Here is a 25,219-nt window from a genome sequence, read left to right on the forward strand (position 1 = left end):
AAAAAAGGTTCGCCATTGCTGGTATATAGAATGTAAGATGTTGGATACAGAGTGATTGTAGGGATTGAAAGAAAACCTTAGGAAATGTCTTGGCTCCTTGACCAAGTGAAAACTAATTAAACGGAACCATAACAAAAGCCACACCACAGGATAATGCTGAATTCTGTCACATATAAGGAGTTTATACTGTAAGAGACTTTGTCTCCTTTAAGACTCTCATGTCTCTACTTGAAATCCAGCAGCAGATCTTTTCAAGCAGCCCCAAGTAAGTTCTCATGTTCTGCAAACACTAGAAATGAGATTCCATATCTTTTGCTACAGAAAGTTCACGCAGTCATACATCTCCCAAACTTTTTCATGTTGGACATACTGACTCCTACGTATACTCACTACCTCCAAGCTGCAGTCACAATATATCAGTGGGAATACAGGCAGACCTCAACTTATGACCACAATAGGGCGCAGAATTTCCATAGCTAAGCAAGCCAGTTATTAAGCGAGTTGCAATTTTACAAACTTTAAACTTTGTTTGCAATGATTGTTAAGTAAATCACTGCAGTTGTAAATCATGTGGTTGCTAAATGAATCCAGCTTCCCCCATTGATGTTGCTGGTCAGAAGTTGGGAGGTCACAAATGGCAATCATATGATCTCAGGACACCACAATCATCATAGACACAGCCTGTTTGCCATGTGCCCTAATTTTGATCATTTGAGTATGGGAAAGCTGCGATGGCCTTAAGTGCAAGGACTGTAAATCACTATTTTAATGCTGTTGTAACATCAAACAGTTGCTAAACTACAACACAGTCCTTCCAACAGTTCCAAGAAGGCTTCACACCAATTTCCACCACTCAAGTGACCCTGATGACACAGATAAATCTCTAGGTGACCTTAATGACTCACTAAAATAATGCAAATGTGCAGCTGTCTGCAATCTTTCCATTCCCCACCCATTCAGTCAGAGCTGAAGAAGTTTCTTGGATGAGAAGCGAAACGTCTTCAAAGAAAAACCAGAAAGTCCAGTTGCCTCTTGAAAAAGCACCTTTGGGACAACCATGACTTGGATGACTGAGAATCTCCATTGACAGTCGCTAAATAAGTCTAGGACCACCGGTAACATACATGATCAGCCGGCCAAGTGTGTTCCCCATTAGGGACACTCTGCATACCAAACAGGTTGTACTGTGGTAAGACTAAGAAAAGCTAAGTAAAAGGAATACTTTCAAAAACAGGAATATGTCCTTCCAAGGGCTGATGAATTTAAAGGTACTCAGAGATTAGTTAACTAGGTTGTGACCAGCAATTATGTATGCATATATCTGCAGCTTCATGAGAACAATGACCTTTAATCAGCAGAGGAAGTACAGAGACATTGAGACTTTGATCTCATTGCAACCATCTGTAGGGTTTTGTTTTGTGTTTTCTTTTCATTCTTGGCAGCCTTCAAACCTCTGGCTCTGCAGCCTTCTTTGAAACAAATAGATTCTTTGGTCAAATGCCAGGATGATGCCAGTGGAAATATAATTCATAAACCGCATAAATATAGAAAATTAACATGTCTGGATTCTTCAGTAAAAATGTTAACAAGATTGGATGGGCAAGTGGAGTTGTGTTCATGGAGCCATATGTTGCTGCTAAATCATGAATCTCCAGATGAACAAACAGATGAACAAAGTCTACTAGAAAGTCGCCATTTTAAGTCTGTAGCAAATGCTTCCCCTACAGAGTTACTGCAATGATTACTATACAGTGTGGTCATTCTTTGCAGTCAGCTGTGGTGAAGAAAAAGAGGATAAAACAGGGGGCATTCGCTGTAGCCACTCAATTCCACTCAGCATTGCCAATGGTATGAATTGATGGGTACTGTAGTTCAATAATAGCTGGTGGGCTACCAGTTCCTCATTCTTTTCTTTTAATTTTGGAAAAATCACCACAAGGGATTTAAAAAAAAAATTCTGTGATGTTGAATTTAACTGGATTTCACACATTGTGAGCTGTTTTTTTGCCACATTACAATAATGAGTGTGTGATCATGATAGCCAGTATGGTTATTTGACTAACAGACTCTTATGGGGCAAAACCTTTATCCACTAGCCTGAAAAGCTCATTTTAAATTTAATAATAATAAAATTAATTATTTTCTGAGAGCAGTCTCAATTAATCTCCGAATTCATGCAAGATCGGTGTTAAGAAGACCCTAACCTGCATTCCTACATAAAAAACACAAGATCTCTATGAGATTGATCATTCAACCAAATTGCATCCTGTTTCATGCAGAGGCCCATCAAATCCTTCTGCAAAGCTCTTCACTTTGGCTCAGCTTTTTCCCATTCCCAAATTCCTCATGTGATGCTTCCAACTTGTCCCCACCCCCAAATCTAATCTTGCAATTTACCCTGGGATGGTTGCCCATGTAACAACCTTGCTTTTTTTCAGTTTCTGTTTTCTGTCCTCCCTCCATAACCTTGGTCAGATATGTGGCTCCAAATAGTCTTGCCGTTTTTGCCTACAATTTCCTCAGCATAGAAAAAAGAATATGAACTTGGTCTAGGAAAAGTTAGTCTAATATATTTGCCTCCCGAGGTAGATAACAAAATTGTCACTGCGTTAATTGTTTGCTCGCTGAACTGAACAGTTACTGATAAGTTACTGCGCAGGTCATAGGTCCTTATCAGCAATGATTTACTGCGCATGCTTAACACGTTTCTAACACATCACACATTCCAGAGACTTCTTCCTTTTTGATCTTCTGTTCATCTGCCAAGAAGGTGGGCGACAAACTGCTCTTGCCAAAATGTAACAATTAGATAGATTTGTTTATTTTCTTATTTTCATATTAAAAGTTTGTTTTAATTAGAACTTGTTACTGGATCTTACTTTCGCTTTCTTGAAGATATGCTGTTTGGAAAAGCCGTCGGTCTAAGACCTCATTAGCTCAGGGTGAAATTTTCCCTGACAAAAATGACCAAATTTACATTGGGAAGTGCAGCACAGATTGGGTGTGACACACTCTAATATTTTGTCCCTTCTTCAACATCTAATATCTGAGACAACTAACTCATTATGCCTAAAGGGAGGGCCAGCTCTTGTCTCAAGTTTTCAGAATATACTATTAATTTAATATAGTAGCTAACATAAACTTCATATTCCATTTTAAGCTCTAAAAGTTTCTAGAAAGATTACCCAGAACTGGGCTTCTTACATTAATCTTTCTCAAAAAAGAAATATTTGCTGACCTCAAAATGTTTTTCTCAATGTAACAGTTTTTGTATTGATATGTCAGCAACCCTTTTTGCTCTCTGAAAGTTGTTTGGCTGTCACTACTATAATTTATTGCCTCATCTGCAATCCAATCCTGCCTAATCAGAAATAAATCTTTTTAAATGGAAATAGTCCAAGTTAGGTTTACAAATAGCTAAATGTAACCTAAAGAACCCAGCAGTCTCCAGGCTTTATTTTCCTGAATTAAGCTAGTTTTATATTGACCTAACATTTATATATAATTTTTCTTTTCTTACATCAGAGGCTAATGCCATAATAACATAAGAAAATATAATTATTTGAATTGATTCTTTCGTATTTTTGAGCTCTTTAGATAGAAACATCAGTATGCCTCATAGCAGAATACCCAATCTCAAATTGCAATCCTATCCTGCAATCCTATTACATATTAATTTTTCACAAATTCAAATAAAATGCTTCCTGCTGATCTTCCATATGTATAGTAGTGCCATATTCAGAAATTATACATCACATTTTCACATCTAAGTTAGAAAACACAAACAGAGGTCACTTCCAGCTGTAAAAGTACAATTTAGAAACAATACTTCTGCCCAATGTTTGATGAGGTAGTACAAACTGCACTCACTTTTCAGAGGGCAGCTAATACCACTTCATCATCCACTATTACATTTTAGATTGTCCCTGTGGAAAATATAAGCTGTAGAAAAGTCTGAGTATTTTTCAGAAGAAAATGCTGTAAATGTTATTATTGCTATATCTTCATCCTTTTTGAAGACAACGTTTTAAAGTGAACAGCAGGTTTCCAGCTAATTGATCTTCCTTAACTCCTTCACTGCTACCACTCAGAAAGACTTCAGTAAGGATCTGTAAGATTAGAACTAGTTTGGTCTAGTGGTTAAAGCACCAGACTAGAAACCAGGAGACTGTGAGTTCTAGTCTCACCTTAGACATGAAAGCCAGTTGGGTAACTTTGGGTGAGTCTTGGCCCTCAAAATCAGCTTGGGTGACATGCCAGTTAGTCCACAACCAATGAAAAACATTTCAACCTGTACTTGTGGGAAAACACTAGGATATAACATAATACCGTTATAGGTTATAGGGCAGTGATGGCGAACCTTTTTTGGCTCGCGTGCCATAAGCGGAAGAAACGCAGGGGGGGGGGGTCATGCACGGGCGTGCTGTACCCATAATGCGATGCGTGACACCTCCAGTGTGCATGTGCGCATGACAGGTGCTCCCCTGTTTTCGTCCTCCCCGGGCTCCTATAAAGCCTCTGGAGCCTGGGGAGGGCAAAAAATGGCTTTAAAAAAGACTGACGTCAACTGGGCAGCACACGCATGCGCACTGGCCAGCTGACAGGGCAACGCCTCGTGTGCCTTGACAAATGGCTCTGCGTGCCACCTGTGGCACACGTGCCATAGGTTCGCCATCCCAGTTATAGGGTTTTCTTTGCCTGAGTGGCCATAATCATGATTGCAGTCACTGAAGACTATAGTTCACACCCTGGTTATAGAGTTTCTGTGACCCAAGGACATTCATTTAAATTTTTAAACATCAATCTTCCCTTACCTTCACTTTTCACAGAATAGTATTAGAAGGCTTTTTCCTCCTTTGAAATTACTGGCTAAATGTGGACTAATAAAATACATGTGTTATGAGTGGAAAGGAGGTGGCTAGTAAGTTACTCAATTTTTGTGGCAAAAAGATGAACAGATTTTTATTACTTCACACTGCATAACTGCAGTGAAACAGTGTTTGATGTTTTCTGACAATTTTACACAAATAAAAATATAGACATGCTCATGATTATGTTGTTAGGAATATCAGCATATATTTGAAAAGATACAAATGACTCAGAAGTATTCAGCATTTATTTCAATATAAATGACAAAGAAAAAATAGTTAGCTTGGCAGTCCGGCAAGCCTCATATAAAAATAGCAGTGATAGTGTGTAAAATGTATTGTAAATCGACTTCTAATTTATCACAGAAGAGTAAACAATGAGCAGCACTAGAAACCACCTCTCTAGAAGAAACCGGAATAATTTTTTAAAAAACCCCTCCCCCATTCCATTCAATTGTGGAGACTGTGTGGACAAGTCCCTGCTTTCTTCTTGGCAAGGTTTTTCAGAAGGTTTGCCATTACCTCTTTCCTAACGCTGAGAGAAAGTGACTGGCCAAAGATGGGACTAGAACTCATGGCCTCCTGATTTCTAGCCCAATGTCTTAACCATTATACCAGACTGGCTCTCCTGCTTTCTCTATAATGAGTCTCAAAGTCTGCCGTGAAAGGCAGATTATCTTTCCTTGCCCATCAATAAGGTCACATCAAGTGCTGACCAAAATATTGGTCTGGTATAACGTGTGGTACACAGACCAAGTTTCCCTCCCTCCCTCAGTGACATTGAAACCAAAGTAATTTTTCTCTTCTAAAATTGGAATTGATGTGTTGCACTAGACAAGAGAGCGAACTGGAAAGTCCAGTTAAAATCTCATTTTCCTCCTACATAATAAGTGTTTGATCTTGAGCAAGTCAGAATTCTTCAGCCTCAGAGGCAGCCAGTGGCAAACATCGTCTGGAGAGAGGCTGAAAAGTCTTTACCAATTATAGCAGACAGTAACTGCATTAACTGAATGCACAGCCTATGCACTAAGACCCAAAAGCCGAAAGGATTTTTTTTTAAAAAAAGGCAATAGAAAAGAGGCATTACCCTATTGCCTGAAAGCAAGCATATCCATCAGCAGTAGCTTTTGTAATTTTTCTGAATGGCAATGATTGCAGTTACATTCCAACTGTGAAGGCTGATTTAACAAGCTCAGACAATGGCTTCGGAGAACACTCCGTGTCCTGAAACGCTTAACAACGTTTCTTACCTGTGGGGTCCACCCTCCGATGACATACAGCCTGTTTTTCACAGCAACGACTGCATGGCAAGCCAACGGCACTGGGAGCGGGGCTAAACTTCTCCAGTTCTCCTGCTCCATGGAGTATTTCTCCACAATATTGGTAATTTGATATTGGTTTTTCAGTTTCATTTGACCTCCTAGGATGTACAAATCACGATGGATGGTGCCTAAAGCATACAGTTCACGAAACTGCGCTGTGCACAGGCTTTCCCAAAATCGATTTCCATGACCCTCATACCTGTAACGAATCATCATATTAGAATTTCCTTCATCACAGTTTACCTATGTATTTGTACCTAACTTTCTTTCCTCCAGTACAGCTATTATTCTTAAGTGGGATCAACATGGAGTTAAAAGAGACCTTTAATTTTCACTAAAGTCCAATGGCATAAATTGGCACATCTTTCAAATGCTATGATTTTATAGAAGTAATTTTTCTGAATGTGAAAGATGTGGAGACTCTAGAAAGAGTGCAGAGAAGGGCAACAAAGATGATTAGGGGACTGGAGGATAAAACATATGAAGAACGGTTGCAGGAACTGGGTATGTCTAGTTTAATGAAAAGAAGGACTAGGGGAGACATGATAGCAGTCTTCCAATATCTCAGGGGTTGCCACAAAGAAGAGGGAGTCAAACTGTTCTCCAAGGCACCTGAGGGTAGAACAAGAAGCAATGAGAGAATCAAGGAGAGAAGCAACTTAGAACTGAGGAGAAATTTCCTGACAGTTAGAACAATTAATCAGTGGAAGAGCTTGCCTCTAAAAGTTGTGAATGCTCCAACACTGGAAGTCTTTAAGAAGATGTTGGATAGCCATTTGTCTGAAATGGTGTAGGGTTGACTGCCTAGGCAGGGGGTTGGACTAGAAGACCTCCAAGGTCCCTTCCAACTCTGCTATTGTATTGTATTGAATAGTATCCTGCTTCCCCATCCATCTTCCTGCTCAGTTTGGAGACATAACTGCCCGCTTTCCCCAATTATTTTAGCCTTGATCAATCTTTATTATCAGAGAAGTACCTGAATATTAGGAGTACAACAGAAAATGTCTTTCACTATTGGCTAATCAGTTTCTACTCACCATCCTCAAGATATTCTGTTTGCTTCCTATCATCTCTCCATGCGAATAAATATGTTAATTAACCAGAGCAGCTATAGTCAGGTTAACCCAGCAAGATCTTATGTCACCATAGTAAGAGCTGAATTATGCTAAAAATATTCTGTTAAAAAAAATCATTCAACCTTGGCGCATATCTCAGGACATAACCACCATTAAGAAATTGAATCAAGTCAGGAAAGGAAATTTCTTGCTAGAAAATCTCTTTGTTACTATTATTTACTATTATTATTATTATTTAATTTATTTGCTGCCCATCTTGCAGTTCGAGGTGACTATTTCCTTTGCTTGCTATTTTTTTTCATTAAAAAGGCAAAATCTGACTTAGTAATGTATATGTATATTCTTAGAAGCGCAATCCTAACCAAATGTATTTCAAGCAATTTTCCTAAAGTTTAGTGGGATCTATGTCCAGAACTATACTTTTCATTTTCATTCAGTGTTAACAGAGGCAGCACTGAATGAAAACACTGTAGATATAGGTTTTTATTGTCCCCAGGACTGAATAAGGGCAAAATAACTCCAGAAGGAAAGAAGTTGCTTATAGCATTATATCTGGCACCTAGAGGGTGCTGTAGACCTTGCCATTGTGTCATTAATGAATGAGCAAACACCTAATTGCTTCATTCACAAACTGAAATAACTCAGCTTGAGAGACCGGTTTTAAATATGTAGATATAATATATGCTGTATTCAGTCAATTTGGAAGCCAATGGAATGTTTATAAAACAATAGTGCAGGATTCCATCCAACCATTAAAAATATTCCACAAGAACTTCCTCCCTTTACAATGCCTTTTAACTTTGCAAACATAATTTATAAAGTTGGATGATGATTTAGAATTGTCCAAAACTTTTTTGCATTTATTTAAGATTGTCTTCCATTATTATAACTGATCTAGAAGAGAACCCAAACAAAGATTCTTCATTGGTTAACATTGATGTCAGTAGTTCTATCATAGGCTTAAAGGAAAAGTTTTAAATCACACAGCACCAGAGGTGGATTGCTCCTGGTTCAGCCCAGATCGGGCAAACTGGTAGTGGTGGCAGCGGGAGGCTCCGCCCACCCGCCCAGATGCTTCTGTACATGCACAGAAATGTTATGTGCGCGAGTGAACTGGTAGTAAAAAAAAATAGAAACCCACCACTCACAGCACTGAATAATTCTTGGGGAGTACCACTTAAATTTTTCCTTCTATGTGGTCCTTTGCCATTTTAGGTGCTGGGGAGTAGAAATGATACCTGGGGAGAGGGGGCGGTCTAGAAATCAAATCAAATAAATAAATAAATAAATAAATAAATAAATAAATAAATAAATAAATAAATAAATAAATATAGGAATATTTTGTGTCAGTGCCCCTGGATACAAACCTATAAATTTCAATCTTCTTGATCTTTTGTCTAGACATCTTGGTAGCACTCGCCTCCCCTGCAACAACAATACTGTTGTTCTCAGTAACCACACCGGTGTATATACTGCCAATGCCTTCTGCATATTTTGGAGAGGAAATGAAGTAGGTCTTTTGTGTTAGAGGTGCGTAACAGAAGCTGGCCTCGGCATAATTACCTTTCCTTGAACAGATCCCCCCTGAGTTATTGCCAATGCAAAGGAGAAGTGTAGTGGCCTCCATACCATACCGAAGGCTGAGGGAAGGTTGATTGGCTTTTTTAATTGTTTCTAAGGCTCCCTCAATCATCTCAATACACTGGGAATTACTCAGAAGCACCGTGTTCCTTTTCCGAGCTTCCACTAGGAATGAAGGACTTACAAGTACCAGCCTTACTTGCTTCAGGAGCTCAATGAGATGATCTGTACGCAGCTTCCGACTGTGGTTAACCCATCTGAGGACTAAGTCCAAGATGCTCTCTTCTCTGGATACATTCAGATCGTCAGATCTGATCAGGCTTAGCAGTTGTTGAGCTTCTACCTCTAATATTTCTTCTTGCTGGCTCACCTCAGTAAAGTGCTGATACAAATATTTCCTGGCCCGTTCAGATAGTTCTTCTGCGCCAATGTGCTTTGCAAAATAATAGATCCCTATAGAGTTGGAAGCTTCAATGTGATCCATCATGTAGGTTTGACATTGACTAAACACATCTTCCATCTGCGTAAAAAAGGCAGCAATGGCCACATTTTGAACATTACAATTGGTGAGATGCAATTCAGAGGTGTACATGTAGTGCAGGAGAACAGATACACTTTCAGCTGCTATGTCATGTAGCACAACTTCTCTCTGTGCACATTCCATCAACCCACAAGTAAACATTGCTTTGAAATAGGGGCTAAAAGCAGCCAGGATCAATTTGTGGCAAGGGAATTTTTTTTCTTCAGCCACTAACACCACATCAATCATTTCAGTTAAATCTTTCATACATTTTATTTGATCCAGTAAATTCAAACTATGCTGCTGCTTCTTTTTACCTACAGTCTTGTAATCCATGATGGAATATATTTTAAAGTATTTTCTGGTGCTTATTGGAGTTTTGAAACAGCTATTTGTACATCTGAGAGCTCTCAGAATGAAATTCCTTCATCATTTTATTCCTAGAAAGGAGAAAGAAAAACATATAATTTGCTATATGAACACATATTTAAAATTCTGACAGTCAAATCATATAGTTATGGTCCACAGGCAGCAAATATTTTGAGCAAATGCATCAGAAATATATACTAATATACTAATACAGAAAATCCATTCAATGGTTGGAACACTGCCCCAGAAATATGGAATTAAGTTATTTGGGTCTCTGTATATCAAATTCCTTGCGCCCAGAGATTTATGAAGCCCGTTCTTCCCTCTTGATAATTTGTGAAGTCATCAAAATAGCAGTGCCTTGTTTTTAATCAGAATGAATGTTTAATAGTGGCCATTAAATCTTTTTTTAAAAATTAGTTGTTTTGTCTTATTTTGTTTTTTAATTTAACATTTTTATTCCATTATATGCTACCCAGTGTCTGTGGCTTGGAGTGGGTTACAAAAGCTGTGGAACGAATGAATGAATGAACGAACGAATGACTTTATTTTTCAACTGAACAACAATTATGAAGAAGTTAGTGTATTTTCTACTATAGAGCTTAATATCAAAGAATATTTTGATTCTGCAGCTGGTTATTTTTAGTATTTCTGCCTAATTTCTAATGGTACTATAATGTCTACAATGACATACACAATATTCATTTTATAAATGCTAATAATTCATGCAATGTTGAATACATTGTAGCAGTGACGTGCAGTCAGGGGAGGCAGAGCCTCACCACTCTCATCATGAAAATTTTTAAAAATTACTCCGGGAAGCCGCGAAAGTGTCTGGGAGAGGCACCTGGCTTGGTTTAGCCTCCCTGAACATTGTAGCAGCAGCCCCAAGTGCGCCGATATCGCCATTTTTTGCATCGGGTGAGCCCAGGATCGTTGCAAGGGGAATGGGACCACGTGTACACGAGGCTCCTCAGTGCCAGCCTCAGATCAGCGCAGCCGCGGTCCCCTTCATGTTAGCTCAGGAAGGAGGGGAATGGGACCATGTGTGCAGGGGAAGGGGACCGCGGCTGGGCTAATCTGAGGCTGTGCGCTGAGGAGCCTCCTGCACACGTGGTCCCATTCCCCTTGCAAGGATCCCGGGCTCGCCTGATGCAAAAAATGCCTAGGTAACATCATCAGTGCTAGAAGGGAGGGGGGGAAGGAGGAGAAAAGAGAAGTTTCTCTTCTCAGAAATGTCTTCTCAGTGGAGCTGTGGCAGCCTGCCTGTCCCTTTCTGACATTTCTGAGAAGAGAAACTTCTCCGGTCGGGCTGCGCCCGTGCGATAGGAGCAACCACGTGGTTTGATGATGTCACCAGCTTCACCAACCATAAACCTCACCGCACGTCACTGCATTGTAGTATTTACATAACGTTAAAAGGGTCATAAAAGAAACTGCAATCTTTATCCTTCAAAATTCTTAGGTACAGTCTAATGTAATTAAATGATGCTATAACTTTCTTTAAACAGTCCAATAAGAATCTTTTGATAAGCCAAGCACCACTTCTATGCTGTACAGATAGATAAATGTTAATGCTGTTATTTGAGAAATCCATCTGTTAAAATCCCACATTAAGCTTTTCACAAGAACATTTTTCCTCTATTTAACAATGTTTTCAACATTAAAAGAAGAGCATCTCTAGATTCCATTCCCCCTCATGAAAGCCTGGTTATGATTCTCAAACCAACTCTTAATGCATAGAAGACTCCCACTGAGACAACGTTTTAATAACATTTTGAATTATTGTAGATATTCTGGCCTGAAGAAGTCAGCATGGTGTATTGGTTTAAATGCTGAACTAAGAGCAGGAAAACCTGAGTTCTATTCCTCCCTTCGGCATGGAAGCTCATTGTGCACTCCATCTGCACCAAGCCAGCTGGGAAACAAAAACCCTCATTGCATCATGCATTGATAGCTTTGCTGTGAGAACGAGGTAAGCACAATGCAAAAACAAGCAGATGCTGCAACCAAATGGGATAAACACTAAGAACAAAAGTCGCAGACAACCTGGGTTGACAGAACTGCCTAGGTAGAGCTATGAATCTAACAGGGAACACAAAGGGGAGGCAGGAAAGAACATCATCTCTTCTTGTTAGATCTAATAGCTTTTCAGAAAGGCTGGATTGGGGATAAGTAAAACATACTATTTTATTCCTGGACATATAGGTTGCCATGGGAGACCAAACACTTGCAAAGATGTGAGCTCAACTTCCTGCAGAAAGCCTGGCTTGTACAATGTTAAGAACAGTGAGATTCCGATATTGCTTCAGCGCCCCATCCTAAAATACTCCTGGCCACTTGCACCCTGCCCTGCGCATAATCACTTGCGGGGGTTCAGTGATCTATTCACTTCAATGACGCAGCCCAAACATTAGAGGACAGATCTTTCTTCTGCCACAAAGCTGGATGTTTTACATGGTTGCACAATAAAGCTAGCCTTCAATTAATCTGTTCTGAAATTCCAGTCCCATTAAGCATGCTTACCACAAATTTTGAGACACATTACTTGTTAAAGCTGAAGGCCACCCGTGTTAAAGGCTTTTCATTATAAATTTGGTATAGGTTAAGTGACAACTGTTGCGGCCATTTTAAAAGGATGGCTACATGACTGCATAGCTTACAGTACTCACAATCGTTTAGGAAAATGTCCTCGTCAAGGCTGTTCTGCTGCCAGTGAGTGCCCCACAATTTCCCTCTTAGCTTTTCATCTCTGCTCACTAATCAGCAAGCAAAAGACCAGGCTCGAAAAAATGATTTGATGGCTGGGTGGGATGATTTTATTTTATTTTATTATTTATTTTATTTTATTATTTTATTTTATTAATTATTTTATTATTTTATTATTTTAGTATTATTTTATTATTTTATTTTATTTTATTTTATTTTATTATTTTATTTTATTATTTATTTTATTTTATTTATTTTATTTATTATTTTATTTATTTTATTTATTTTATTTTATTTTATTTTATTATTTTATTTTATTTTATTTTATTTTATTTTATTTTATTTTATTTTATTTTATTTTATTTTATTATTTTATTTTATTTTATTATTTTATTTATTTTATTTTATTTTATTTTATTTTATTTTATTATTTTATTTTTATTTTATTATTTTATTTTTATTTTATTTTTATTTTATTTTTATTTTTATTTTATTTTTATTTTATTTTTATTTTATTTTTATTTTATTATTTTATTTTATTTTATTTTATTATTTTATTTTATTTTATTTTATTATTTTATTATTTTATTATTTTATTATTTTATTATTTTTTTTATTTATTTTATTTATTTTATTTTATTTTATTTATTTTATTTTATTTTATTTATTTTATTTTATTTTATTTTATTATTTTATTTTATTTTATTTTATTTTATTTTATTATTTTATTTATTTTATTTATTTTATTTTATTTTATTATTTTATTATTTTATTTTTATTTTATTTTTATTTTATTATTTTATTTTATTTTATTTTATTTTATTTTATTATTTTATTTTATTTTATTATTTTATTTTATTATTTTATTATTTTATTTATTTTATTTATTTTATTTATTTTATTTATTTTATTTATTTTATTTATTTTATTTATTTTATTTTATTATTTTATTTTATTATTTTATTTTATTTTATTTTATTTTATTTATTTTATTTTATTTTATTTATTTTATTTATTTTATTTATTTATTTTATTTTATTTTATTTTATTTTATTTTATTTTATTTTATTTTATTTTATTATTTTATTTTATTTTATTTTATTTTATTTTATTTTATTTTATTTTATTTTATTTTATTATTTTATTTATTTTATTATTATTTTATTTTATTATTTTATTTTATTTTATTATTTTATTTTATTTTGTTTGCCAAACATGTACGAGATAAAAGGTATAAGTATAAACATGAACACAGGAAATGGGTACGAATAAATGGGGACAATAGGACAGGGATGGTAGGCACGCTGGTGCGCTTATGCAAACCCCCTACCAACCTCTTAGGAGAGAGGTGAGATCCATGCTATACAGTTTAAGGTTAAAGTTATGGGGGTTTGAGAATGTAACAACAGAGTCAGGTAGCACATTCCAGACATTGGCCACTCTGTTGCTGAACTCATATTTTCTGCAATTGAGTTGGGAGCAGTTTACCTTGAGTTTGCATCTATTGTTTGCCCATGTATTATTGAAATACAATGAAGTAGCCATTGACAGGTAGGACATTGTAGCAGACAATTTTGTGTACTATGCTTAGGTCAGACCTTAATCGGCATAGTTCTAGGTTGTCCAAGGCCAAAATTTCAAGCCTGGTGGCATAAGGGATTCTATTGTGAGCAGAGGAGTGGAGGACTTTTCTCGTGAAATATCTCTGGATTGTATTAATGTCTGATAAAGAGTGTGGATTCCAGGCAGGCAAGCTATATTCGAGAATTGGTCTGGCAAAAGTTTTATATGCTCTAGTTTGCAGTACAATATTACTGGAGAAGAAGCTTCGCAAAATTAAAATGATAGTCACAATTACGATTATACTACATTTTTATATAACTCAAGGCTAATCCTCCTGCCTCCTTTTTACTCCACGACAAAAACCTGCCAGGTGGGTTGGGATGAGAGAGAGAGAGGAATCAGCCCAAAGACATCCAGCTGCCTAAAAGAAGTCTTACCAGCTCCTGGTGTCTAGGTCAGCACCTTCACCACCACTATACCAAACTGTCTCTCCGGTGGATTGGTTATTCTTGTTACGATTTTAATAAACATATAATTAAAACACCTGGCAGAACAGGAAAGTCTTAATTGTTTCCCTGACAATCGGAACATGCAGAGAGCTAAGGGTAATTTTCAAGGGAGTCTGTTCCACGGCTTGGAGTCCTTCACTTGTGCTGGTAACAAATAGGCCTTTGAAAAGGCTGAAGTGAGCCTTTCTTATCGATCTGAAGTCTGGGGAGGTTAAAGTTGAGATAGGCCGTCTTGCATAATCGGCTTTGAAGCTATCTTCAGATTTAAAAGTTTAAAACAGGGTAGGTCTTTCATCACAAAGAGGATATGATCCCTGGATTATGCGATGTGTAGCAGCCTCTTTGCTGCATTTTTACACCAGATGAAGCTTCTGGACTCTCTTCAGGGATTACTATGTGAGAATGCAATTCAGGTAGTCTAATAATGATATCAGTAAGATATAGATGACTATTTTGAAATACTGCAACTATAGGATTTGATGTGATATTCTATTTATAGAATAGATTAATTTACAAAGATAGTAATTCAAATGGACAGAATAGTAGTACAGTTCTAAAAGGGGGGGGTTGTGCTTTTGTAATTTGGTATAATGTGTGAAATCCATGATTAATGTCATATCAGAATTAAAATCTCATGTCTGATGTCTGTAAAAGATAGCACAAAGTTATGAATATGAAGATGCTTACTCTGTAATATTGTCTAACCCGCAATTACTGGAAACGTAGGCTGAATATATGCAAGGTTTTTTTTACAACAATATTGTAAGTACATTGTTTTTATGAATTATTCAATTTAAACAAATGAAATTGAATTAGGAAATTTCATTGTTTTATTTTTATATCATGTTCTTATATTTCTGTTTATGTTTCTACTTTTAATTACCTACTTAGCATAGCTGTCATTCAATTTTCAAATCTGTCTGTGAATATTCTTTCTAACAATACCCATCTGGGAATACCTTTGCAAATATTACTTTTTTGAAACGCTATGCTTATTGGAAATAGTTGTCTTTAATGCTGGAAAGTCAATTAAATATCTTACATTTTATTAAGGCAGACAATCTAAACATAGAAAGAGTATTTTGAGTTCCAGAGAGTTATCTTTTAATGTTCTTGAATTACAGATTACTTCTGTAGAGATACAATATTTGCAGCCATTCATTTTTTCATGGGCAGATAGCAATGGAGACTGCTTTGAGTCCCAAATTACTATGAGATATAATAGGAGTGGATATAACTACAGGTATCCTCTGTGGGGTTTCTCCCATGGTAAAGCCTTCTCTGGAGATCATTGTCCTCATTTTCATGTCTCTCTGGAAGATACTAAAAACCCTGCTTTTCTTGAAGTCATTTTGGGATTCATTATGGAATCATTTTTATTTACTGCATTATTATTATTATTATTGAATTTTACTGTTCGTATCAATATATTTCAAGTCTATTAGTAGATGACTTGCGTAAATATTGTGATTTCCATCTGGAAAAAAATGTCTTCTGTTAAATATAAATTAATAAGGAAGTAGGCTACTGATTTCTAATGAATATTTTAATTTAATTGCATTGTTTATTTCTATGCTTCATCTATGAATAGCATAATAAGTTTGGGCTAATCTATTTTGTTTGTAAGAATGTTGTGGCTGATGAGTCACAAAACAATTTCCAATCCACATGAGCTTTTAAATTTGAAACCTGCAGGCAAAAGTTTAGAATATCCTCTTCTTTTTATAGGCAGCCCTGTCAATCCAACTTCGTTCAGTCCAAGCAGAATAAATCAATCCCCATTCATTGTCTCCAGTTTAAACTTCCCAATCTCTTACATTCATTGAGCTTTCTGAGCTCCTGAAATAACAAGTAGTTTTTCCTCTTCCATTTGTAAGAAAAGTAGTTTAAAAGCTTCAAACATTATCCCCACCACCACCCAAATGGATTAACCAGATGTTCATCCACAGGTCTTTGGTGGTTTGCAAAAGCCTTCCTCTTGAGAGGCTACAACAGAGCTGTTGCAAGGAAAGATAGAAACTATTGCCAAATCCAGAGGAGTGGTAATCCTTCCTTTCAGTATAATGTCAAACAAAAGGTCCTGAAAAGCACACTCCTATCATATGCATATATGCAATAAAAACATCCTTTGCAACATGTTCCTGCATGTTAGCACCTTGCTATGGACATAGGAAGAGATGTGTGATAGAATCATTACGTGATAGGGCTTTTATTTTTTGGAGAAGACTTCGGTTGTGAAAGGATTGTTTCTTAATAGGAGAAGTTGTGGGAAGATTGAGAAAGGAATGGGAAACATAGCAATGGGTAAGTCACTAACAGCTAATCTCATAAAGGGTCATTCAGCCTGGATGGGGAGAAATCTGGGGAAAGCATTTTATAGTAAAGAAGTTCTGCCTTCATTAATTTACTATAAAGAATGATGGGAAATTCCTGTTGCCATATCCAAATTCTGTATTTAGCATTAAGAATATCTTAACTGAAATTTAGGGGATTCTTGCTTCTTTGGTCTTGCCCACATTTTTGAGGGGTCTGTCTCTGATTGCTTCTACCCATATCCTTTTCTACTAAGGTTTCATACACTTTTCACTGCAATATCAGTTTTATTGACTGTTCTTCCTGGTGGACTGACCATATAGAACCAATAGCTGAGATTCAATATAAACTTCAGTAGTTTTAGAATAAGTAGTGCAGGCTACTGGCCAGCAGTTGTTGGCCCACTGCCAGCAGTTCAATTCTCACTGACTCAAGGTTGATACAGTCTTCCATCCTCCCGAGGTCGATAAAATGACGACCCAGATTGCTGGGGTAATATGCTGACTCTATAAACTGCTCAGAGAGAGCTGTAAAGCACTATGTCTAAGTACTATTGCTATTTTCTTCAAGAGGCTGTTTGGTTTAGAAAGGCTAACCTAGTATTTACATCAGATGCCATCTTTTCAAATACTTTCCAAGCCTCAATGGCATATTGTATGCCCTGTTTCTGTATGTCCTTTGGGTACTAGCCATATGTGTCTGTGAGAAGAAGCATGCTTGCATATCTTTATTTCAAAATACAAATTCTTAGGCTTCTCTTTGTAATAATCTAAATTGTGCTAGGATTAATCCAGGTGTCTTATTTCCTCACAATTGTAATAAACAAAGAAGAGAGAAGGCGGCTTGGCTTTGTGGAGACTAGCAGAATACATTTCTTCTAAATCTGTTTTGGATTTTCTTTGGTTAATTAATAATTTCTTCACATGTGAATATAGTACAATGCCAGAATGCATAATAAAAATCCTTCTCCCCATCTAATGAAATATTTTAAAAAAATTAACAATGGATTATGAAGTTGTGTCAGTTGTATTTAACCTGCAACTCTGCTCCAATTCTACAATTTCTCTAATTGCTGTTTTGAATAGCTTATTAAATCTGAAGTAGGTTGCTGCAAATAATAGAAACAGCATTAAACTCTGAATAGACAGGAAAAAGTAGACTACAAGCTTCTTTTTCATTGCATCTGTTGGTTGCCTTTTTTAATCTTAACAATGTTAATTTTGTTTCCCTTCAGTAACTCTTGCTTAAATTTAGTAATTATTAGGGTAGTTAACACAGCATGTTTCACATTCTTTAACAACATTCTAGCAATTGTGCTCTAAGAGCATCCTGTATATCTGTTGTGTCTAAATGTTTTAGAAAATACTCAAACCATGTAGAGAAATACAAAAATAATTGTTTATAAAAGTTTAATCCCTTTATGGGCCTATTTAACAAACTTAGCCTTATTTATTCAACACACTAATTCCTGAGTAAATAAAAGTCTACGTCAGAGTTTTTAAACTCTATTTCATTGAGGGCCAGATTTTTGTTCCTCTCGGTGGACTGGGGTGGGCATGGCCAGGTCATTATCGGGCCAGCTTATGTGGGGAGGTGGGACCAAGGCAGGCTCTGGAGCCTGATCCACCAGAGGAGCCTCTCTGGCCGTGTGCCATCCGCTCCCCGCCTCTCGGATGGTAGCATGGGCTGCCTGGGGCCCTGGGCGGCAGGCACACTACCCTTGAGCTCCTCCTGCTATTTCATATCTAACCATATCTTCATGGCAATGATTAGCGTGTGCAGATGCCTTGTGTCTGTAATAATGTTGGAACAAGTTTTTTTCTTCACATGGAGGAGCACTAGTCATAAGACTAGCGGATAGATTTTTGGTTCAAATCTACATTCAACTATGATGCTTACTAAATTACCTTGGATCAGTCATTTCTCAGTCCAATTATGGAAATTAATTTGGATAGGAGGAAATATGTGGCTTGCATTATTCTGAGCATCTTGGAAAAAGTGACACTAAAAATAATACATATCTGTTACTTTCTGTTACTAGAGAAGATTGTCTCATCTAGTTAGTGACTTTTCCAGACACTTCTTGTTTCTTATTAGTGGATTTCTCTACAAAACCTATACTGTATCTCGACATTGCAAAATTACTATTACAGGCAAAATGATAGGAATAGGTACCTGTTCCTGAATTGAGACTCACCACCAAAATTGAGAGCAGTATGGTTAATAACTAAGATGCTGGACGGTAAGTGGATAGACTTAACTTCAAATCTATTTGTAACCACTAAAGCAATTTTGGGCTCAGTTGTGGTCTTCAGTCAAGGACTATATCCTCTATTCTTGACTATAATAAAATACTTCTCATGCAATATTTACAGCAGTAGCCCCCAACCTTTTGGGCCCAGGGACCAGTTCTGTGAAGAGAGGTTTTCCCCTAGACTGGAGGGGGTGTGGTTTCATGTGCTGCCTACATCCTGTGGATGGGGCTTCACTTTTTTGTGTGGCCCCATTTCTGGTACACTATGGACCGATGCTGTTCCATGAACCGGAGTTTGGGGACTCTTGATCTACAGTATTCATGTTGGTGGTTCAAATGAACCTGATGTAGATGTGTGTGCAATGTTTTTTAAGAAAGCACCTGAAGAATCTGTGCGACTCTGAATTAGTCTTGTCCTCTCTACCAGTATGTTTGACAGTTACTGTAGTTACTCAGTGTTAACAGTACATGTGAAAAAGTTCATGAAACAAGTAAATTGAATATTGATATAATTCATCCATATATGACCTCCCCTAATGAGATGGAGTTTTTTAAAGACTATGCGTTACAAAATGGCTTGAACGTTTCTAGAAGGAAGCACAGTGTATAAACACACAACACACATTCACACATCTCTGTCCATATACAAATATATTTCTGACTGCAGATGTGCCACCACTCCTTCCCAACATAACATGCACCCTTTATACTCTGCATGGGGGGGGGGGGGCTGTTCTACAATTAGAGAGATTCTAACAATTCTAAAACTCAGCTTCCAGAATCCGTCACAGGTAAACAGCCATCCACAGAAAATTGGAGAAAAGTGTGTGTATGTATACAGGTAAAAGGTAGTCCTCAAGTTATGACCACAATTGATCCCAAAATTTCTGTTGCTAAGTGAAAATTGTGTTAAATGAGTTTTCCCCCGGTTTACAACCTTTCTTTCCATAGTTGTTAAGTGAAATCATGGTAGTTGTTAAGTTAGTAACACTGTTGTTAAGTGAATCTGATGTTCCCATTGACTTTGCTTGTCAGAAGATCGCAAAAGGTGATCACATGATTCTGGGACACTGCAACTGTCATAAATATGAGTCAGTTGCCAAGCGTCTGAATTTTAATCATCTGACCAAGGGATGCTGCAATGGTCATAAGTGTGAAAAATGGTCATAAGTTACTTTTGGGGTGCCATTGTAACTTTGAACGGTCACTAAATGAACTGTGGTAAGGCGAGACTACAGATAACATCTTATCTGTACAAGGTATTCAAGCAGCTCATTTCCATGTGAGAAATTCAGAGATTTTAGTACTTCCCCCTGTGTAGAGATCTTTGCAGATTTGTGATATAAAGTTTATTTACACATTTACACAGGCTGTTCACATCAACATCAACATTCGGGAGGAACCCACAACCTCACAGTTTTTTTGCAAGATGACAGTTAAATTCTGTCTTTCATCCCTTCTCATTCCCAGCACTAATTCCTGCCATGTGCACAGCTTGCTTGCTTCTTCCTCTTGGCTCTTGGGAGGAAAAAGAAGGGCTATCTTCAATCATCAGCTTTATTTTCTTAGGGCACCAAACCTCTTTTCTAAGTACATCAGCATACTTTAATTTTGAACTTTTTGTCAGGTCTCAAGAGGTTTTGCCTCAGAGCACATTGATAGCTGTAGTTAATGAACGATTTATAGAATTACCAGGGATCCTATGAGGTCATTATAAACCACCCACACATCTCATAACAGCTGGATGCATATGGGTCTGTAAGGAATCCTGTGCAATCACGTGTGTGCTGGCTTTAGATCAGCCCACTCTGCATTTATTGACATTGCGGTGAAAGAGAAACAACAGAGCAAAGAACTGTCTGTGATTAAATGAAAACATGAAGAGGAAATTGGAGTAAAACCAATACTTTCCCTTTAAGCATAAAAAGTTCATTCGCCAAACAACAATATTTTTCCTTTTCAGATCGTATCACTCTTGTTGCATGGCTCTGGCAAAATGCTATTGTTATGGAACACACTAATATATAATTATAAAAGATGCTACTCTCTTATTATTGCCTCACTTTAGAAAGGAGGGGGGGAAACACTCTATATTTCTAATCTTACATAATACTACAGGTAGTCCTTGAGTTGCACAGCAATGGGGACTCGAAGCATCTGTACTCCCCCTTGCTGTCATTAAACAAGAGTCAGGGGCAGAGGTGGATTCCTACCAGCTAGGGCCAGTTAAGCCGAGTAACTCGGCTTGCCATGACCAAGAACTGGTTCTCTTGGCGGCACCTATCTTGTTTTTTGCTTCTGCGCATGCGCAGCAGATTTTTTTATGAATGCGCATGCGTGCATAATGCATCCCTGAGTGAACCAGCAGTAGCAGCAGCCGGAACCCACTCCTGGTCATGGGTCCAGGAGTGGGTTCATTAAGCAAGAACCTTCTTGCAATTTCCTCCTGGCTTCCAACAACCAAAGTCAGTGGTCATAGCATGTTGCAAATCTGAGGCAGCTTGCAAGCAGGCTGGCAGTCACCAAAATGGCTGCTGTCGGATGAGAGCAGGAGGGAGGGAGGGGACATATGGGTGATCATAGAAACGTGAGCAAGCCTTGGAGCATGGGGTGACCGCTGCCATGTGGGGAAGACTACACAAGTGGTTAAGGAGGTGCACTGCGAGTATAGCAGGGCACAGGATGGGTGCACAAGAGTGCATGTGTGGCCAGAAAGATGTGACATGAACACAAGACTCAGGGAAGGAGCACTAGTAGTGAGGAAAGTACAGTGTGAGCTCAGCAAGGATCAGGGAAGTTACGTGAGTGGCTAAGGAGGCATGGAGGAAGTATAGCAAGATGGGAGAGGTTGTGCAAGGGTGTGTGGGTAATTGGCAAGGTGCAAGGCAAAGGGGGTGGCGGAGGATGCATGGGTACGAGAGACTTATCTGAGGAACTTGTGAAATTCCCTGCTGACTTTCCCATTGATTTTGCTTGTGGAAGGTGGCAGGGTAAGTCATAAGGCACAGTCATGTTGCAGATGTTGCAACTACCATAAGCGTGAGCAGATTGCCAAGTGTCCAGATCATGATCAAGAAATAATAAAGGCAGGATATAAAATATGACCATGAGCTGCTGGAAGAGCTGGAATTTCAAGAACTCGTAATCACCACTCATTCAAAGGCCGCTGTAATTTCAAACAGTTGCTGAACAAGTGGTTGTTAGCCAAGAATTGCTTGTATGGAATATAATTATGGAGATGAGAAACTGGAACAGTACTGAAAAAATATTTATTATGTTATACTTTATTTAAATTCAGAAAGGTATTTAAATATTATTTAGAATCATTATAAAGTTTTGAAGCAGCCCAACCACAACATACTTACCATGTTGCTATTGTGAATTTGTATTTCTTCAGGGTTTAAGGGATGCAGCATTATGGTTACAATGGTAGATGGCATGGATACTACATTTCCTTTTTATTAAATTTATTTGCTGCCCATCAGGGAACTCTGACCTTCAATTAAAGATTTCCAATTGTCTGATCAGAGAATACACTGTTGAGACCTCTAGTCATTTTTTTTAGAAATCTCTAGGGTGAGCGCAGACATTTTATGAGCCAGGATGAAGCCATCAACTGGAGGAGAAACCAAACATAATGGGATGCGGCTATTATGTATTTGCCACACAAGCTCCCACTCTTATAAATATCATTATCCCTTACTACAAGCTCACCATCGGTTCTTTGCAGGTAGTTAGATTAATGAAGGATAGATATTGTAAAGGACAAATATTGGATAAATATTGTAAAGAAGGGCTGGGGAGAGAAATACCAGAGTTTTTCTCATGTAAATCTGGAACCTATAAATCCTAGGGATCATTATTCTTAATTATCATGACACTGGTTGTCTTATCATAGTAAAAGTAACAGTATTTTATCTTATTAGCTCTCCCCCTCTCTCTCTACATTAAACCTAGTAATTCTTCAATGAACAAATTACACCGGAAAGCATAAATCTTGCCAAACACACATTCTAATTTAAACCACATCTTGATACCTCCTCTTTCTTGAAAAGAAAGGCCTGGGACAGAAACATACTGTTTGAAATATTTCTTGCTGTCCTTTAATACTAGCTCTAATGTAGCTACAATCTGGACTAGATAGAGAGCTATAAAGAGGCAGTTTTATGTAAATACCCATAACCATCCCCTTGCTGACCATCTCAGAAACACAAAAATACATTTTTGATTAAAAAATAATAATAGCGAGCTTCCTCTGTTCGTAGGAAATTACTACCTTACAACATCCTTTGCAGCAAGATTTTTAGGCCCTACAAATAGAAAGATTTCTGAGTGATTATTTGCTTTCTGGTAAATTATGTTTACCAATTTTGTCAGTGTAACCATTTTCTGAGTAGACAGGTCTACTCAATACTCAGATAGTGTTGTCAAATTATGAATAAACCCACGCCTGTCCATGTGTGCTCTGGATCACCTTTTCCCTTTGAATTTGGGTTGCTGCATGGGCCAATTTCAAAACATTATATTGCGCAATGTTAGGATTTTAGAATATGTAGAAAAAATTCTGAATAGAAATATTATCCTATGAGCATGAGCAGTAAAGTGCTCAGGATTTAGTAACTTGCAAATCGATTTGTATATATACCAATAAAGTGAACAAACACGAGTAGTGTCAAATGAACAATTACCCCATCTTACACTATTACAATGAAAAACATGCATTTGGAATCTCAAATTTATAATCAGAATACGTATTTCTACCTCAGGTTTATCTCAAGTTTCCCCCAACTTTCCATTCCGTAATAAGTTCCCAGCCAGAAAAGTTGACTAACCATCTAGATTGATAACTATTTACTCCTTTTTGGAACTAAGTTTCATTGAACTCATGGACTAACTTTTGCGTCCACATGCAAAAGGCAGGATATATATATAAAATTTAAATCATTTTTTTAGAACAAAAACTGACTTCCAGTTCCATGAAGGTGTGCTCAATAAAAAATCAATACATTTCTATTCTATTTTTAACTAAAATGCAGAGATGGTATGCATGGAATGATCATTCTAACTGTCCTGTAGCCTAACTCAGGGGTGTCCAAACTTGAGAACTTTAAGACTTGTGGACTTCAACTCCCAGAATTCCCCAGCCAGCCATGGGAATTCTGGGAGTTGAAGTCCACAAGTCTTAAAGTTCCCAAGTTTGGACACCCCTGGCCTAACTCATTCAAAGTACAGGTAATTCTCGACTTAACAACCATTCATTTAGAAATCATTCAAAGATCTAATAGCATTGAAAAAAGTGACTTTGGGCTGTTTTTCACACTTACAACCGTTGCAACATCCCTGAGTCATGGGATCAAAATTTGGACACTTAGCAACTGGCATGTATTTATGATGATTGCAGTTTCCCCAGGTCATGTGATCACCTTTTGTGGCTTTCTGACAAGCAAAGTCAATGGGGGGGGGGGGGGCAGATACAGTTAACAGCCTTGTTACTAACTTAACAACTGCAGTGATCCACTTAACAACTGGGCCAAGAAAAAAGTGGAGCAAAACTAACCTATCAATTGTCTTGCTTAGCAACAAAAAAATTGGGCTCAATTGTGGTTATAAGTTGAGGATTACTTGTACTCTTTGCTGATTGAACATATTATCTTGATATTTTGGTATATTTTTAGCATATTACTTTCTACTCTGACTTGGGACTAAACTCCAAACACAACAGATTTCTAAGGTCATAGCGTTAAAACATGATTAAGCATGATTCAAATGTAAGGGAACACCCTTAAGGTTCTACTCTTTTAATTTAATCATAGCGCAGCTGATCAATTTTGAAACGTTAAGTCTTTTTGTAGCTATTGAAGACTTGATGATCTGGTTTGCATTCAAATCAAAGATCTGACACACTGAAGTAAATTTATTGACATGGATAAAGGTCCAAGGAGAGGTATAGATTTTTGCTGCTCTTATCTTAGGCACCAAAATTTTTCTAGTACTGCTGTATTGATAAAAAAAATAATGGTTAATCCATTCAGTTGAATTAATGAAAATTCAGTCTTTCTTTTTCATGAACTTATAAAGATGTTAGGTCACAATTCTGGCAGTCTAATCATCTGTGAAAACATTTGGATGGGAAAA

The 25,219-nt window shown here is 37.1% G+C and overlaps 1 protein-coding gene across 2 annotated transcripts in view; it reads right to left on the reverse strand.

Annotated features, from left to right (window-relative positions):
- Positions 1-25,219, reverse strand: part of KBTBD12 (kelch repeat and BTB domain containing 12) — a 93,145-nt gene that overhangs the window by 52,836 nt on the left and 15,090 nt on the right. For both annotated transcript variants that reach the window (XM_081939504.1, XM_081939503.1), the window contains exons 2-3: positions 8,634-9,807; positions 6,119-6,389 (exon numbers count right to left, since the gene is read on the reverse strand). In XM_081939504.1, coding sequence (XP_081795630.1) covers positions 6,119-6,389; positions 8,634-9,703 — 1,341 coding nt within the window. In that variant the 5' untranslated portion in view covers positions 9,704-9,807. The remainder of the gene's footprint in view (positions 1-6,118; positions 6,390-8,633; positions 9,808-25,219) is intronic.

This window comes from Natrix helvetica, assembly GCF_964273705.1.
Source record: "Natrix helvetica genome assembly, chromosome: 1".
Classification (NCBI taxonomy): Eukaryota; Metazoa; Chordata; class Lepidosauria; order Squamata; family Natricidae; genus Natrix; species Natrix helvetica.